We start from the raw sequence: 19560 nt of genomic DNA on the forward strand, positions 1-19560 counted from the left end.
CCACACATCTTGGATTCCGCCGAGGTCAGCAGGAGTTTTTTAATTTAAAAAGCGTTAAGATGTGCATGTTGTCAAGACTGCTGTTTGCATCTGGGGCAGATATCACTTTAATTAACTCTTATCTTAGCCCACCTTCCCTTGCCCAGCCCATCCTAACTCCTACCATAACAACCTTGGAGTGAATTGAAATTGGGCTTGGTCTATTCACAAAGAGGTTGCTTCTATGTCAAAACAAACAGTGACCTCCATATCCTGGGATTTGCCTAATCAATCCTCATGAATATTTGCCTATACATCTTGTGAAATTAGATTCCAGAGAATTATGCTGTTTTGCCTCAGCCTCTAAATCCCATCTGCTGAACGGCAAATCATTTGAGGTTATAACTCATCGGGTAAACAGTTGTATTGCAGATGCTCTTTCAAAATGTCTGATAAAAAATGTAAACAACGAATTGAATGTTTAACAAGGAAGACGACACCAGTCTCTTTTCCAGTGGAAGCATCTTACAATTGACAGCCATGATGCCCTCCTTAAATGTATGTTCAATGTATGCTTAATTCATGTTGAGTCTCCTCATGAAGGTCCCGAGGGGTGGCTCGAGAATGCACAACGATGTGCCACTTCTTCCCCCTAGATAGCGTCCCCATCACGCACGTATATAACGTGATGTGACAGAAGAGGCAGCGGCGTTAACGAGTGACGGTAAACAACATGACAACACCGAATAATATCTGCCAACTTCGCACAGCAGCTATTTATGGGGGAAAAGAGAACTATAACACCGCTACTCCAACTCGTTAACTGCACTTTGGGATAAGTCCGCTGTGATATGAAGATGATGGACTCACGTGGCGTGGGAATAAAGAATCACATAACTCGGTGAAAAGCGGGAGAGAGAGAGAGGGGGAGGACTAGAAGGGAGGGGGTGGTGTAACACTTGGTGTAACCAAAAAATCCAATACACACATACGGGCAGTATCACGCGTGCGGACGACAGTGAGTTCACACGCGCGAGGGCACTGCGGAGTGCTGATTACCGCGCGCGCTAAAAAAGATCACAGTCTCGTGCAGTGATCCCACCCCCTGGTTTATTAATCGAACTGGGTCGTTTTTTTGAACGAAGAGGACACTTTTGAATTTTAAATGAACGGAAACACTGGAGTGATTCCGCCCGTTGGATTGCACTTGTCTCAAGAGTGAACCCGTCCCACACCCGACGTCCTTAAAGAAAACGAGGAGACTTGGCTGATGCATCTCGGCGCGAGCGTCCATTTCACGGCAATTACAGTTGGAAGCAAAAGGGGGGGGGGACGGTCTGCAATCCTCCGAAGAGATCCCCTGTTTATCTTCAGCCTCAAGCCAACGCAATAGTACCCACACGTTCGCTGCGAGCGTAAAAGTAACCCGACGGCTGACATTCAAAGCGAAGAGTCACTTTTTCTCCATTTACACGGGAGACAGTGTCGCTCGTTATTTCTTTTGGGGGGACACATTGCAACCAAACTGCGTCTCGTGGTGCTCAATCTGCGGTCTCTCTCTCCCTCTCTCCGTTAGTGCCGAACGACTCGAGGAATACCCTTCAAGTTTTCCCTTGGAAGTTGCGCATTGTCAAAATGGGATTTGGTGGCTTTTTCGCCGTGCCCGGTAAATGCCTTGTTGTCCTCGGACTAAAATTGTTGTTCCTTATACCTGCAGGAGTTCCGGCAAGAAGCGGGGACTCTTTATTAAAGGACAACATCACCGTGAGACAAGGGGACAGCGCCGTCCTAAAGTAAGTCATTTCCCAGTGCGTCATATTGATCCGCACGTCGTGCTGACTCTGGTGTGTTGATATTCATCCGATTAACAAGTGTTGTTAGTGTGTTTTGAAATAGAGGCTAAATCATCACACCGGGCCTTTCTCTTATTGTAAGGCTATTCATCTTTTTTTTTTATTTTGAAGAAAAAGAGACTTTTAGTGTTTGTGTTTGATCTGCACATGAATGCATATTTTGTTCCCGAGTGTACATCTTTAATATTGTCCTTGAAGGTTATTGATCCGGGGATGCTCAGCGCCTGAGCCTTATGACATTTCTGAATGCAGCCTACCATGTCAGTGGATGTTTTATTTCAACTTGACCGCGTTAGAAGGCTGTTGGTTATTGAATAGCCGGTTCAGACCAGATACCAACATTAAAATCGCGTTAAAGGATGTGAAACGCGCCGTTGCAATAACACTGCTAGAAAATCAGTACCACCACTGAGATTGGTGTAATAATGGTATTGGATCATATCAGACCCCCTAATTACACTCTTGTTATCTGTTTACTACTTTCTACTGTATTTGTACTGCTGAGATATCTCTCGGAAATGTCTACAATTGTACATAAAAGTGGTGCTCTCTTTGTAGTTGTTCAGACCATTGTGTCTTTCATCTTCAGCTCTATCATTAGACAAATGTATGCTTCATGTAAACCCAATTTTCCTGCACTATTCTCAAAGGCAGTTTGTGTAAGAAAAAAAACGATTTAATGGAAATCTGACTTATGGCTGGCAACAATTGATCCCATTAAAACACGTTTAACATCCAGTAGCAGAGAACAAGAAAATATCTTACATCTTGTGTAAACCAAACTGCATTCCAAAGAATGTTTATGTTGTTTGTACACTAATCCCCCACAGTTCAAGACAAAAACAAATACACACCCTTTATCGATCCCTGGGAGATCAATGAATTGTGTCCTCTGCATTTAACCATCGCAGTGGTCAGCCGCCGTGGGGCGCACCCTAGGGTGTGATCCAGGTGTACAGCCAGTGCCCGCTCCAGGGCAATGGGGGATTAACCTAACATAAATGTCCCCTGGATTGGGGGGTGAAACTGGGACACCTGGAAAAAAAAGCCAGGAGGTAGCACAGACAGAACATACAAACACACTGAAGGCCAGTTCCAAGGACCCTGTAGGTCTGAGGCAGTATTGCTAACACGGTTGTATATTGCAATGCAGTTGCGTAATAGGCCTGTCCAAAGCAAACGCTTCACAAGCTGCTGTATTCCCCATTTGACAGGAATTATGTGTGGTATGCTTGCCAGCGATTAATTGTGATTAGGAATCATTAATTTAAATGCATTGATTTATAAATGGCTTGTTTCATAGTGTATTGCCTTTACACAGACACACAATGTATATATATATAAGCAGGTAATAAAGGAAAGGTGAGGGAAAGCTCCAGCAAAGACACATAGTGTGCTAACCATGTCACACTGATTGGCATCTGGGTCAATGACTTTAATGTGAACCGTGTTAAAAGACACAGAGATTGTTGTCAGCAGGGCACCCCTGTTGAGGGTATCTGCCTTACTGTGGTGTGGCAGGTTGTAGGTGAAACAAGGACACGCTCAATATAGCATATCACTACATACTGAGGCGTGACCACATAGTTTAACCACAAAAAATATGGCTTGCTACAGAGCTGTCTCAGTGTACCCACTTGCAACCATTAAGTTTGTATACATTCTGATTTATTTAGTTCTATTGGGATTATGTAGGAAAATTATAAAATCCAAACAATATATAAAACATCTTCAAATATAGTTAAATCCTGTGTGTGTTGACCATTAGGCAGTTATCGTGCAAAGGGTGCTATTTCATAGAACAAGGCTCATTAACATGAAAAGCCTAGCTGGTAAGCCAAGCAAAACTATATCAATACATTTACACATTTCTGTATGACTTCACTGAAAAAAGAATGGTTGTGAAATAGAACAAGTTTATTGCACTAAAACTGAAAAGAATCTCTCAAGTCTGTCATGCCCTGGGTAATAAAAAGTTCAAATGACCAATTAATCTTTATAACGATGATGCAATGATCTGACTTACTATATCTGCCAGTCCCCTGGGATATCCTTTCAAGTTCAGGTGTCACCCTCTTCCCCAGCCCAGGAGGGTTGCATCACTCTCCCTCGCGAGCGCTGTGTGGACATCCATCTTGCACCAGTTCGGTTACAGCCTCTTCATGTTGTCATAAATCACAGGTCTGCTCATTAATGTTTAATATCCAGAAACCTGTGTGCTGTGGCGCTGTTCAACTAGAACCCCTCCACCAGTGTAGGCCGGCCGCGTTCATCAACGCCAGCGTTCTCACCCGTCCCTGCGCATGTTTGCCTGCACTTTTCTGATATCATTAATACTCATCAGTGGCAACACCTTCCTGTCACCCTGGGCCAGCAAATTCATGCTCTGCTGATTGCAAGTGTCCTACTTTTTCTTCTTTAAGTCCTTCACAACTATTTACTCCAATTTGTTGTCTCCCTCCACCTACGTCAAATCACACGTATATATCTCAGCAACAATGGACTATGGAAATAATTATATCCTTTTATTCTAATTATTTTCTTGAATTTCCAAGAAAATAAAGCCAGATAAGACAGCAAGACACAAACAACATAACAACTTTCATATACCTAGACATCGTGTTCTACAATAACAGAGTTTGCAACATTAGGTTTAACAAAATTAAATGAAACAAAAAGTACTTGCTGCTACAGGCTTTGCATGTGCACTTCCTCCACATCCTAAGAAGGTCGATCTCTGCTGTAAGATAAGTAGGGCATCCTTTGCAGAAATGACCAGAATACCCTTGGAGGACTTGCACATTTATGCTGCGCTAGCACTTCTTTCATATACCACAGGAGACACCGCTTTCAAAATACAAGTCCATCTGCAACCAAGAACTTTCAGGTCGAAAGCATTGAGAGAGAACAAAGGAGTGACATTTAAGGGGAAACCAAAGGCATTATGAGTTACTCCCATTTCCTCAAGTCTTATGACTTGTTGCAGTCTCGTATAGAAAAAGGGAACAGCAGTTTCATCACAGAAGCTTATTCATCTAAGTGCTAGCACATATGTTGATACCGTGTTTGTCAGCAGAAAGCTGCACTTCAAATCTCTTTGGCTATGTTGCGTGTCCATTCCACTTCAGATCTAGCTCAATCCTGAAATTAGATGTCTCCAACCATCTGTCAACGCAAAGTACCGGCCTCCTGTGACCACACAAATCATTTCTAATTCTCTCTAGCCTCTTGCCAGATCCTGGACCCTTATTTATAAAAAAAGACCACCCTAATAGGGGAACATGGCAGAGAAAACAGCCATTCGTTGTTTTGCTTTCCTCAACAATGGCCAAAAGAAAAGGCAACCGAGAAGATGCAATTTGCTATAGTTTCAAACTCGGTTTATAGAGTTGCATCAATGATGATGGACAAGTATAGAACCACCATATTGACATACGATATTGATTGATTGATATTGACTGATTGCCATTACCTGACTGCCACTTAGGTCGTAACAAAGTTTGGAATCCCAACTTTTCACCGTCTCTCGGACGCTACCCACTACTAAAACTGTCTCCATACACTAGATTGTGATTGAATGGGGGTTCGCTCTTGCGCTCTGTTTTCACTCCGCTATGCTGTGACTGTAAGAGAAAGAGTTGTGCTGCAAGATGTATTTTTGGACTTTAAGTATCCAAAATGTATCTAAAGTTTAGCAGGGTGATGAGACTACAAATCTTCATGGAACATTTCAGTCCCAGCAAACGCATCTATGATATGCGGAATGCTATTATTATGGCAATTAAATGAAATTGGCTGACACATTTTAGCAGCTTGAAGTGATCAATGTAAAAGCCCAGCCATGGACATGAGTATGGATGAATGTGTCATGCAGTCGGCTTTGCATTACTGTTATTATGTACACATTAGGAAATGTTTTTTATTGATTGTGTCCAATTGCTGTTGATCCATTTCCATTACTATACTGCCTAGCAGTCTCTGCTTAGTGACTGAATTCTGTATGAAAAGGTCACTGCATTCAAGCTACCACACCTATTTACACAAACAGGACAATGGATCTATATGGTCAGGACCTAAATCTAAAGGTTATTTTGAATATTAGAATTTTTGATATTCTTGTCAAATAATATAATAGCCTACTAATCTTGCCTACTAATTCCAATTCCGCTTCCACCTATATTAGTATTACAATACATTGATCAATTATACATATTGTAACCATCCGGCTTGTAGACATCTTACCTCCAGCAAGAGCCAAGCATAGCTGTATAAACCCAAACAGCACTTCTTCTGGTGAAAGCTAGTTCTTTCACATCATGGAGGCTAATCTGAAGGTTTTCAGCTCTATCTCACAGAAAATAAATGGCGGCTTGTAATTCTGTCTTTCTCCGCAAAGCTGAGTTTGGCCGTTCACCTTTTTTTCAAGATTAACTTCATCCATCATATCCAGTGGCTGAGATGCAATCATCTCTGTAACTAGGACATGTGTAGGGCCGTCTTGTTTGTTTCTTTAAATCATGGTCTCAGTAATGTCTGCTAACATCCTCAGAGGAATATCAGGCTTCATGGGCAGTTTCCACTGCTCTGGCTCCAGAAAGTCTTTTAATTATTTGTTTTGGAAGGACAAAGCCTCCAGCCTCCAGCCTGCGTCCTGCATCTTCTGATTGTATTTTGACTGATTTGGGCCCATGTTGAGAGGCGCAAATTTTCTAGTGGGAAAGGTTATACACCCTGTAGTTGTTTGTCGACAAAAACGGGATCTTGGTCAATTTGATTCTTGAATCTACCAATTACATACTTATATTTTAGTTATATCATGGTAAAGCCGAAGACACCCGACCACATCAGGACAAAATAATGTCTGGAGAGATTTGAATTCATAATTAAGTGTCTTCCTGCTCAGGATCGTTATGAGTCTGATACGATGCGAGCGAAAAAATACAGCCCAGATATATTCACACTCCGCGTGCCTTGCTCTTTTCAAACCAATGTAATTCCATTTTATTTTGGTTTTGCTACAAATATGAACCCAAAATATGTGCTTTTGGCTAAAATAAATAGTACAAATCGGAATATGTATTGTGTAGCACAAAAATATCACACCATGAATTATCACAATCGTTCTGAAGAGGTTGCTGGAAACAAGCACAATGATGACCTGCTGAAAACAAACATAATCACCACAACATGAATATGAAAATGCGTAGTAGGGCAGCAAGATTGCGTGCAATAGAACAGGGATTGCTTGAAGCAACTTACCTGGAGAGCAAGTGAGTCACATTTAATCAATGCGGTGAAGACAGCGGGAGCTTTAAAGCTAATGGAAAGACAGACTGCAAATGGAGATCCATAGCAACAGTGAGCTGCACTGGCGCAGGTTGCAGTATAGGAAGAACTAAAATGTGACACCCTTGCATGCAAATTGGGTGGAATTGGCCAGACGATGAACACATTCTCTGACAATAACAACCAGTTGGGTATCAAATTAGTTTTGACTCATCAAATGGTAAATAGACATGCACGTGTATATCACTTTTTCTTAGACACTACAGCCGCAGAGATACAGGGTTGGCCTCTATCAATGTCTCAGTTCAACAGAACCCAATCTTTAATTTATTTGGTATTTGGAAGGGGGGGAAGACATGTAAACAGATGTGGCAGGTGACAGATGAAGACGGTTGACTTGTGCAATTGGGAAGTGCAATTTGCTGGAAGTATTCTGTTTAAATTGCAGTTGTCAGGTGTGGACTACTAGATATTGGAAAAAGGCATCGTCTGAGCGAGGCTGGGAAATTATGTGTGTGGCTTCTGCAATGATTCACTGTTGCCAAAGTAGTGACCTTCCAGAGATGAACAACCTCAACTGGACCATGCGACGTAATTCTCTCTAAACATGCCCTTGATCACAATGCTGTGGACAAATGCTTGCAGCAGATTGCACTATGCATTCGTAGAGAGTTGTTGTTGACACACAGCTAGTAATGGAAGACTTTCCATCATACTATTACAACATCTACTACCAACTACTACTGCTTCTACTACTACTAGGTATATTACTTCTAGTGATAATAATAATTCATATTGTTATAATCGTACACAAAAATAACAACAATAATAATCAAATCAGGGTAAATAGCATTTCTATGCATTTTACAATAGAAAATCATTCTAGCTAATTGACCCAGTGTTAAAAACAATAATCAGCAGGGAGTTCCACAGGGTGGGGGAAGCCACCCTTCACGGTCACCGAACATGCAACCTGGTGAAAGGAAGGTAGGGAGCAGTCACATGTCTGAGCATTGGAGAGATTTCACACTTTCAGTCCTTTTCCATTTCAACATACAATTAGGATTACAGTGATGGTAATCTGAAAAGGTCATGTTGTTTCTGTTGCTGTTGGAAATGCTCATCTCAAATAGTTTGGGTCTACATCTCGTATTTCATTTATGAGTAACTTTGTGTTTTTGTGTGTGTGTTGGTGTGCCTGCCTGTGTGTGCATTTATATGTGTATGTCCGTATGTGTGCATGTGCATGAGAGAAATAGAGTGAGAGTGAGTCAAATAGAGTGTGCGAGAAGGGGCAGTGAGAGAGAGAGATGGAGAAAGTGCATGTGTGCACGTGCCTTTGGTTTGTTTGCACACACAGTGTGAGGGTTTAGCATGAGATTTTGCATGTGTGATCTAGCCTATTAATCACACATGTCAAAATTGCACTTGATTGCAAAATGGCAGGGCTGGGACAATGGGTTTGGCACGAAAAAGATTACTCAAGCTAGCGGAGAGAGCAATTGCCCTTGTAATAAGGCTTCAGAAGTAATCTGAAATGTTCCCCAGCTATTTGATTTGGGAGGTAAGAACAACATTGGAAAATCGAAGTCTTTGTTTTCCTCGTTTCCTTCATTATTATTTCTGGCATAATAACGTTTGTGCAGCATTGTTGCACCACCTGCCAGGCCTCACCATTAGTTAGTCTAATGCCAAGAAGGACCCAAGGTGGATACAAGCAAAAGTTGTAATATATTGATTTAATACAGCATGGGCGTCCTTAAATTTGGGATATTTCGTTTTTATACGGTTCATAAAAAAATAGAAATAAAAAAGTTTTTTTCAGCTGTTTCTTTGCACGTTTCACATGTTAATACGTGGCTTGAAACATATATTCTTTCAGAGCTGCAAATAATCTCAAATGATAGCCATCAGCCCAAGACATGGCATGGCATGTCACCTGCATGGCATGGCAAAGCACTCTTTTATCTGCATTCGCATGCAAAGATAGGAAGGCAAAGGAACATCTCTGTTATGCAACATATGTCTAAACAGGCTTTTTGGGCTTTAATCAAAAATAAAATGAATGATAGAAGATCAACCGTGTTGTTAATGGGAATCCAGGCTCAAGCAACAACAGAGGCTGAAATTGCACTTCAGTATCTCTCCTCCATCCTTATTATCTCGGAGGAAGGAAGGAACACATTCCCTTATTTTATGGCACGGAAGGTGATAATATTGATGAATGACTCACTAACTTGACTCTGAATGGGGGTAATCTGTAAAAAATTAAACAGAAGACGGGTGCCATTATCACACCAGTTAAATTCCAATCTTTGAAACTTTGCAAAAATAATAAACCTGCATGGTCTCGTGAATGATGAAATGGAGGTCCAGAGCTAGAGCTGTTTCAACCATGAGATGCCGGATGGTGACTAATCCTTGGCTTTTGATATATTGCGCTGGAGGGGCGACAGGACTCTGACTTCAGAGAGGGTCAGAGACATCATGGCCACGCATGTTTAATTACACTGCTGTTGGCTAGTGTTTACAGTCCAATGTGCGTAACAAGCCAGGCATCAAGAAGTGCAACAATCCAAAACAAAACCGCTCTTTTTCAAGACATCACACTTCCTTGTATGATGCAACGGTGAACTGTGATTAATTATTAATTATACATCAGTCGTCCTGATGAAAGAGAAGTGTTGTGAAGTGCCTGCCCTTCAGATCCGTCAGCTCAGTTCAAAACCCATTACATTACTGTAGCAGACAAATGGGTTATATGTTTTCAACACTGATACATGTCATGCAAGAGGACAGATGTCCAAGGCCTCTAACACGTTGGCCACTCTGTAAACCATTGGGACTTTTCATGGGGCCTCTTGGGGAATTAATTTAGGTGGGAATTCCATGATTCACTTCTCATACAAAAATGTACTCGTATTCCTTTGTATCATAGCGATACATTATGATTTAGTGATGTTACGCTATTCCACAAGTATACCGCGTCTGTGCTTGAAAACCAAAAAGGAAAATAGGAACCATGTTAATAGATGCTATCACTTAGCCCATTTTGTAAGCCTAGCAAGGCTTACAGCTTTTAGTTGTCATCTTCTGCTTGCTGTTGTCAGCTGAAATCGTTGCCAGAGTCAGCCCAACTGGGATGGATTTCCATTGGAATCTGATGCTACAGGCTTTTCCTTTCTGGACGCTTATTTTGACAAATTCCAGACCAGCTGAACATTGTCAAACACAAAAGAGTGAAATAATGCAGCTCAGGGCCTAAACACAATGAATCAACACCATCTTGTATTCATAGCTAGAGTTTAATTGTGTTGTGCGCTTGAAGAATGCTATATATAGCATGCTTATTCAGTGATGTATGAAATGCTTTCAAAATATGTAGATGCATGTATTTATTGAATTCAACTTATTGTTACTGAAGAAGTGGTATACACCAAGTTCTGAGGGCACTCAATGTCAACAATATTGTCTGTCTAATTAAACGGCCGTGAACTAATTTGTCCACCTCACAGGTGGCACATTTTACTGGACAAAATTAAATAGAACAGCAAAATTGTGATCTGGTAAAATTAGCTCAGATACAAGGACATGGTCACCTTCATGGATGTTGATTTGGGTGCTCTAAGGCTTATTTTAGAGAAAATATTCCAGCTTTAAAGCCAGCCTGATGCCTTGCATTAAATGAGCCATGCCAATCTGGATCAGTGCCTCCGCTGTTCTCGACTTAAAAAATGGCTACACTCTGCATCATTAGGTTTTCAAAGCTTGAGTTGTTATGTTGTAGCACAGTGTCTAAACTTCAAGACAGCATTGTCATATATTGCTTTCTGTTTGCGTGACTTTTATGTATTCTTCTGTGTGCATACTCGTGTTTATATTGTCTATAAGACATAGCTGGCATGGGCTATATGTCTACCCTGTCAAAATCGATTGAAGAGGAAAGGAATGACGCAGTATTCACATGTTCATAAAGAATATTGAGATTTAAGACACACAGACTTTGTGCACTTTATTTAATTAACAAGTAGAAGTGTCATTTGTGTGTCCATGGGTTCCTTCTCAGTCGTCATTTGAATTGATGACAATGTCCCACCCTTATAATGTATGAAAAAAATATAGCTTCATCCTTTATCCTTAGACAAAAGACACACATGTCAGTCAGTTCTGTGAGGTTTTACACAACCTTATATATTAAACATGAACTTTTATATAATCTCGGGTAATGCATTAAAAAAATTGGCATTCTTTAGGTGTAAGCTTAAATTTTTAGGATTTGTTTTTAATTTAATTCACTAAATCTTTTATTTGTTAATAGTTTAATACCAATGTGTTGGGAAGAAAATTGCATGCTCTCTGTGAATGAGATAAGAAATACAGAGGTTATTATAATTGCACATACTCACACAGCCCTGAAGAAAAAAAAATATATATATTAGTTGCTCCGTTTGTTTGCCCCTCTAGAGGTACAAGCACAGCCTTGCCACTTGATACAATGTATTCCCTTTTCCCCTTCCTAATTTCTCTGCCGAGGGTCAAATCCTCGGATGAAGTTGAACTAATATTGAATATTTCATTTTGGTTCATAGTCATCCAAATTACTAGTTGATATTATTTTATGTAGAATTGTATAATTCCCTTTTTTCTTATTCTCCTCTGATTTCTTTTTGATTGTCATTGAAAAACATGCAATATATTTAGTGTGTGTGTGTGTGTGTATATATATATATATATATATAGGTAGTATATGTGCTTAAATAATGGTTGGAGGAAGTATGCTAGAAAGTCATGGATCAGAGTATGATTTATAGCTAATATAAGATACCTTGCAGAGACAACAAGCGCTTTCTTATCTCTGCCAAGCAGAGTCCAAAGTAATGAACAGAAAGGAGTCGGTGAGATCCATATCTCAAAGACATCGCGGGCCTTCTATCTATGATGTCCATTTAAATGGCATAGACGCAGTATTGCTCAGGCTGTAGTCGGTATCGACTGCTTTCACTTAGCTCGTCTGTAAACAAAACCGGTCCGAGCATCACTGATATCGGCTGCATAGAGGCGATCCTATATTGGTTATTTAAATATAAGATGAGGATGCTCCATAACCATTTCAATGCTTGGAAACAGGGGGCCTGCTAGCAGATGCAACATTCCTGCTCACTAGATAAACACATGCACACACACAGACACATGGACAGATTCACGTAGACAGACACTTATACACATGCGCACACACACACAGTCATGCTTTTATCAGTTTTGGCTTGTAGCGATCGATCGAGATGCCAGTTATGTGTTGGCTCTTAAACCACCATTGGAGTTTCATAGAAACATGATAAACATCATCAATTTTTTTGTGCAGCCTTCAAGATGTGGCAGATGGTTCATAGCCTTTTAATCAATTGGGTTTCTGTGATCCTGTATGTACCCCATGCAATTCCACGTATGCCACTGGGTCTGAGAGTTCATGCTGTTCAAGTCAGTTTAGTGCATCTGTCTGCAGAATTTGCCAGGGAATATTTTCTGTTCATCCATGGATAGCAACATATTTTCCTTGAATTGAAAATCAAGCCTAAAATTGCATTCCGAAAATAGAGTAGAAATTAACAATAGTGTACATTTTCTTAAATCTGTTAAACTGTTTTGCCATGTTGGCTTAATGTCAATGTGTAACGTTTGCAAGAGATGAGATGGTTTGCAAATAAAATCAGCTATTGAATTTGGTAAAAAAATTATTGAGCATTGTATCACTCATGGTTGAACACAGAATGGCAAATTTGTCCTTTTTTTATATTATTAACTCAGAGGGATACTGTAAATCTGATTCAAATTCGGAAATCTGCTCAGCAAATGTTTGGCCAAATATCATGTCAAGACAGTAATCTATCTTTAATACAATGACAATGTAACGTTACCATCTGCCCTCATTCAAGCAAATAACAGCTATAGAGTTAACAAATACAAATGTTGTTGAGTTGTTTAATGTTTGTGGATGAAAACAATTGCAAATGAGTATCACAAATACAAAACCAAAAGCTGAGCAGACAATTTTCAAACAAAGTCAATTCATAATCACCTTTCCAACAGGTTTCTAGACCTTAGATGACCTGAAACCTTGTCAAAGTTGAATACCAAAGAAAATGGGATTATGGTTTCTGTAACTACAGCACGGATATGTGAAATTAGAGATTAAGCTAATATCCATCATCATGGCTTGGACATGGCATGCTTCTTATGTGCTTATGTCTAGTAATCTGCACCATCTCACCATAAAGGATCATCGAAAAATCCTAGCAGACCTCTAAAATAGCAAGGGCCATTAGGATCCACAAAGAAAACCTTACATGAAATAACACATTGTAATATGCAGAATGTTTGTTTGTTTTTTAAATTGGACATGGATTTCCCACCATGCAAATTAGAAGGGCTCCAGACATTACAACACTGTTGACATGGAATGGAATTAATTTTGTGAAAACAAAAAGGATGTTAGACCTCACAGCCAACATATGTATCCTATGTGACCTATCCTTATATGCATCCCATTAGTACGAGATATGTGCTTATAGGATATCTCATTAGTACATTATTTTCAACTATTATCCTACCGTACAGTATTTTTCCGTCTCCATCAACATTTAATACAAGATTTCAATAATAAATGGAATGATAAATCCGAAAAAACTTTTCCTTTTCCTTTAGTTCATAGTACATCTGAACATTAAAGCAGGAGCATAACGATCCGGGACATAGCAGAACAGAATCAAGGCCATGGTTGGAGGGTTAGGTCGAGCTATGCAGCTTTTCTCTCAGAGTTGGAATTTTAATTGAAGATACCTTTTAGTGAAAGGACCATTAAGATAAAATATAGAGGACACGACATCAGTGTTCTTTATAGTCATTAAAGCCCTGAACCTTTTCACTAAGAAAAAGCTTTTTTTTTTATGAAAGTGCATTGAAGAAATGTTTACCATTCGAAAGGTAAAGGATCATAGATGGAAATATGTTCTTGACTTCAGTAAAGGAATAAACAAATCGTTCTGACCTATTTGCGATAGTTAATGTGATTTTGGTAGATAAATGGACAATCCTTATACGTAACAGGCAATAGAGGCCGAGAGAGGAAGTGCTGGAAACGATAGTTCATTTGTAACTGCCATGTATTTGCCGATGTCCTTTTCAGCATCTTAACTGTTCACAGCCTGTGGACTTCGCGGTTATGCAATGTGTTATCAATGATGGACTGAAAGTCGCTGCAAGGTTTTATTTTATTTCTCTGAGGATCAGCATGCCGTCTTGTGGCATACAGTGGTCACTCGGTCAGTTTGAGCTGCCTGTATTTATTGATGGATTAATGGCCTTCAGAATAAACCGGGAGGACGGTCACTGGAAGATGGCCTTGTTCCAGCTGGAAAACTCCTCATTAGCCAAGCCCTGGAGTGACCGTAGCCGCCAATTTTGTTATGGAAGTTCTGGCAGCGAGAGTGACAGCAAGTATGGCTAAGTTACGCTACGTCGTGCTCTGTTCCCGCAGCATCTGCCTACATAAAAGGTAATGGGTGTAGAAGGACATAAAGATACAATCTTGGCCGCAAGTCTTAGCGGCTGGCACCTTGCTTGGTGTCTAGCAGTTAGTAAAAGAGCTGCCTTTCAATTAGAAAAGCGGGGGGGGGGGGGGGGCTTTTATTCTATAAATAAAAGATGACTCAACACATTGAAGTTTTTTGTCTTTTCAATTACCAAGGGGACTCCTTGAAACAAAGTCGGGGCGTTGCAGTGCACTCCTGCATCACATTCCCACCTTCTCTCAGGTAGACCACTTGAGATAAAAATGTCTCTTAAGTCATTGCTTAAGACTCCTTTGCATTTTTGGCTTATCCTTCATCATTATTCAAACGTTGGCAAGTTGCCACCTCAATATCAGCAAATAGCATAGAAGATACATTTTGCTTGAATATAATAAAAACTGCCAAACAGCTGTGAAACCCAATGTAAGCTTGTATTTTAGTGTTTACAATAACATCTTAGTTTAAGAGTATACAGAAAATTGGTTCTGAGTGCTGGCTATTGTTTCCTCGTCAATATGGCTTTTTAATCTGTTCAAAGTTAGCAACCTAAATCTATTTATGGAACGCGTAAGGGAACAAGAGTAAATTATTTTTTTATTTAGCTTGAACCTCCAAAAATAACAGGAATGTTATCGGTTGAGATCCTGCTTTATAATGATCATGTTTTTCTAACCCACATTGGAACATTGTGTGTAAAGGTGACGTTCATTGGATGTTCATTGCTGAAGTATAGGTGTATTCACTAGATATGAATACTGTATGCATAGAAAAAACAGCCAAGCTTTGTGTATCTGTGTCTTTTAGCTTTTTAAACCTGCATGCATGATTCACCTCGTTCACTCAGCACTTTATCTATAATCACTCCCCACAACCCCGTAAGCAAGCCTGCGGGCTACGCTAATGAACTGCGTGTAATGGACACGTTGAAAATAAAACTCAATGAGGGTAAAAAATAAATCAGAACTTAACAAATAGATACTCCATCGCCGGAATTACAGTGAGATGTATGCAGTCATGGGTCTGGTTGGGGAGAGAGAGGCCCACCATTTTGTCTGCCGTCTTGTCTGCCAACGACGACCAAATGTGATCTGAGGCGTCATTATCATTCTGGATGTTGTGTTTTTGTTAATCAACATAAATGATTTTGCGGGAGAATGAGATGGTTCATCATGGAGCCTAACGGAGATAGCAAGCAGGAAACGTTTTCATCCCTAAGGAGTATCCACTGAGGTTTTGAGCGATAATCTGCCCAACAATGAGATGCAAAGTGTGCAAATAATAAATGATCAGATGAATGTCATCGTAATTCCCAACATAACCCAAGAACATCAAGCGATCGTGCAAAAGTGATCCCTCTGAAGACAATAACTGTTTTAACGTGACTGAAAATCACATAACTCCCATCAGTTGTCTTTTCCTTTATTCAAAACTATTGCTCAATGCACAGTGTGTGTGCGTTTGGGCGTGTGCACAAATACATGCATGTGTTTGGGTGCATGCATGTGTGTGAATTTGTGTAATGTGTCGTTGAGTTCCTCTCAGGTATAATTTCTCCTCCATCTGCTAGTTTCCAGTTTTAAACCACTGCTTTTATCCATATTTTTAATCAGGCAATCACAAGTATTTTAGCAGATTTGTTTGATTTTGTCTTGTCAACTTTGGCTCCACCAGACTATTTTAATAATCATTGTTTCCACTATCTGGAGTAAGTTAACCAGGAGGTAGACCCAAGAGTTTGAAAATGATGGACTTGCCCACGTGCAGGGCATACAAGGACACTAGGTGAAAGCTGAAGTTAACGTTTATGGCAACTTTAAAAACTTTAACAATCAATTGAGAGTGGTTTCAATAGTCAATGAAAGATGATAGTATTAGGGATGGATATTGATGGCAATAAGTGAAATCGAGACTGAAATGTTATTATTACCACCCAAAGAGCAATAAAATGAGGAGGTAGCAATTTATTTTGCTATTTATCTTAAAAACTTATAGACTGCTCCCATATTTTTCTTCCTAAAATAAACATTAGCGGGTTACAGGATTGGATTGGACATTTAAGATGTCCCATATTCCTTACAGCAGAGGAAGTTTTCTCCCCGGTACAAATACAAAACTAATTTCAACCGCCTGAATCCTTTCCAGATTTTTAAGTGCACATCATTATCACATTATGTCATATGCTCATTTGAGTTAGAAACTAAAACTCTAAAATATATATATATATATATATATGTGTGTGTGTGTGTGTGTGTGTGTGTGTGTATATATATATATATATATGTATATATATATATATATATATATACATATCGTCCACATCTTTATATGACTGTTGTCTCTTTACGTTATCAGGGAATGCAACTGATTCAGTTTCTTTTAAATAAACAACAAAGGTCCTGATTGATCCATTGGTTTGATTTGGTTGCTGGGTCAATTGCTTGTTTTTTCAATTGATTGGTTGGTTGATAATGGTTAGCCTTCCTTTCCAAATGGTTATCACTGTTATCAGTGGTCAAACAGTCATGTTCCTGGTGATTATAAGGAAAGAGAAACAACACTGAACATTTCCTTCATCAAGGGAAGCAGCCAGCAGAATGGCTTTTCACAACAGAAAAGCCATTTATTTTGCTTGGCTCACCATTTAAATTGTTGAGGCCTGTACTGACATTTTGAAGCTTTGGAAGCCACTTACTGAAGTTGCTTATAATTTCTACCACAGATTGCTTAGAAAGCGATATTCTTAGGCCCTTTACCCATGATATGTAATTAAAGGGCAAAAAGTTAGCCTTTGCTTTATTTATTTAACCAGGACGGCAACACAGATTTGCTGCTGTGTGGTGTGCTTAGAAATATACCAGATTGAATAAGTTGGGGCCCAAAACTAGTACAGACCAGACGGATATCACCTTTGTCCTTTAATCTGCCATTGCATTCTTGATTGAAAGTGGGGAAACTGATGCCTGGTGCCTATACTAAAAGACACAAGAAGGGCTGGTCTCAGGCCTGACTCAAGGCAGCCCACCATCATCAATCTTAGCTGGGAAAGCTCCTAGAAAGCTGTCCAGGTCCCTGTTCCTCACCTCTGACACATGACAGCATAAATAGAAGAGAAAACATGGTGGTGGCCCGATGACGGCAAGCACATCATTTTCAGGCCCACATAAGGAGCCTTCAAGAACCATGTCTCACTTCTACCTGTAACTGCAAAACAGATGTGGCCTCCCCCTTCACAAAAACCCTGGTATTAACTCATATTGTACGGTTGAGTGCATGTTGGATTGGCCAGAGGATCAGTTCTCAGGCAGGTGGCAGGAGGCTGACTGGCAGCGGTGAAATGAGGGCCCGTACTGGGAAGAGTAGCGGCCCCTTTCGTCTTCTGGGTCATCGCCTTCTCCAGCCTCTGCAGTCTGATTTCTTCCGTCTGTCTGGTGGATTTGCTTGCCGGGACAGTTTACTTAGCTAGCACTCCATATAGTAGTTTTTATTTCACCAACAGTGTGTTACGAATGTGCTATGCTAACAAACAAAGATCTTGTTTTTCGCCTGAGTTTTACCAATGCAACAAAAAAAATAAAGACAAGCTGCTACGAGTCTCAGGCGGGATGCTCGACAGATTGTAGCTCACAATTCGACAGCGACCTCACTCAAGGGCAGCCCATAATCCAATCCTTAAGTGTGCCCACAAGAAGGAAATAAAACCAGTCCCGTAGGCCCAGAAGAGAGGACTGAATGGGCATCTGCGCGAGCAGAAATGGCTCGTGTGGTATTCTGCTCATTACTTTTAAACACTGGTTGATATTGTTTACCAAGCAAATGTCCAAAAGGGCCTGTTTCTGGTCGAGCTAAAGCATTTTTTTTTCTCTCACATCAAGGAATAGCAATCATAACACAACAATTGAGCGATATGGCCTCTCTACAAAGGAGCACAGTACAATGATAAATAACAGACATCTGCACGGGTGGGCATGTTTCTGTGTGTCAGCTGCACTTTTTCCTCTGACATTATTGCACAATGATAAGCTATTACGGGGAATAGGAAGAATTTGAATGGCGTACAGGCTTCTATAGAAAGCGTCTTGGATTTTTGTCACCTGCTAGATTGGAGGGTACACAAGATAGTCATTCTATTACATATTACTGTCTGGTTTTTAATTAAGAGGGAGAATGAGTTTAGCTTGTTAGACTCAAGGCTATGTGAAATACACCCCTAACGCAAGACTGTGAGCGTGGAACACTTTGCTGTACCTTTTTATTTTTTTGGGCGTTCAGCTGTGCAGCTGTGATGCTTTGATGGTGTGATGTCTGTGTGAAGTGAGAAGTGAGGGATGTGTTTTCTTACATCAGTGGTTTAATGGATGCCTGTGTCCACTGAGACCCATCAGCTATGTGGCACTTTGTGAATATTTAACTTTAAACCAACAATCCCGAATCAATACTGAAAAAGCACATACTGAGTCATAGAATATGTCTCTCTTCCTCATCATCTGTAAGACATTGAATAGTTTGTATAAGACATATATATATGCACATCTGTGTATAAAAAATGTAACATGGATTTTTTATTGATTGTAAGCTCAAAAATTGCATTTACAAAAATAGATATTTTTACTGGAGGAAAAGCATACTTGCTGAAGTATTATTATCTGTTCTGGTTTAAAACCCCTTCAAACTGACCATCTGCCAAACTATTATCTTTCCTATGAACACAATTTGTCCATTTGGAACCGTAAGCACCAACCTTTGGCATGGCTCTGGGAATTGATTTAGTCTGTTCTTCGGACAACAATGAATCACAGGCGGTGCTGTTTTCTGGGTAGATTAAGTACAGTACTAATGAGATGATTTGGCTGTTACTTTGAAGCGATTTTTGAGCT

At 40.0% G+C, this 19560-nt stretch overlaps 1 protein-coding gene across 1 annotated transcript in view; it reads left to right on the forward strand.

Annotated features, from left to right (window-relative positions):
- Positions 1–1614: 1614 nt before the first annotated feature.
- opcml (opioid binding protein/cell adhesion molecule-like) overlaps positions 1615–19560 on the forward strand; it is a gene marked incomplete at both ends in the record, with an annotated part of 83810 nt that continues 65864 nt past the window's right edge. Inside the window, one exon of the mRNA XM_079737854.1 lies at positions 1615–1772. Within this exon, the coding sequence (XP_079593980.1) occupies positions 1615–1772 (158 nt within the window). The remainder of the gene's footprint in view (positions 1773–19560) is intronic.

The sequence above is a fragment of the Pollachius pollachius genome (genome assembly GCF_949987615.1).
Source record: "Pollachius pollachius genome assembly, chromosome: 6".
In the NCBI taxonomy this organism is placed as follows: domain Eukaryota; kingdom Metazoa; phylum Chordata; class Actinopteri; order Gadiformes; family Gadidae; genus Pollachius; species Pollachius pollachius.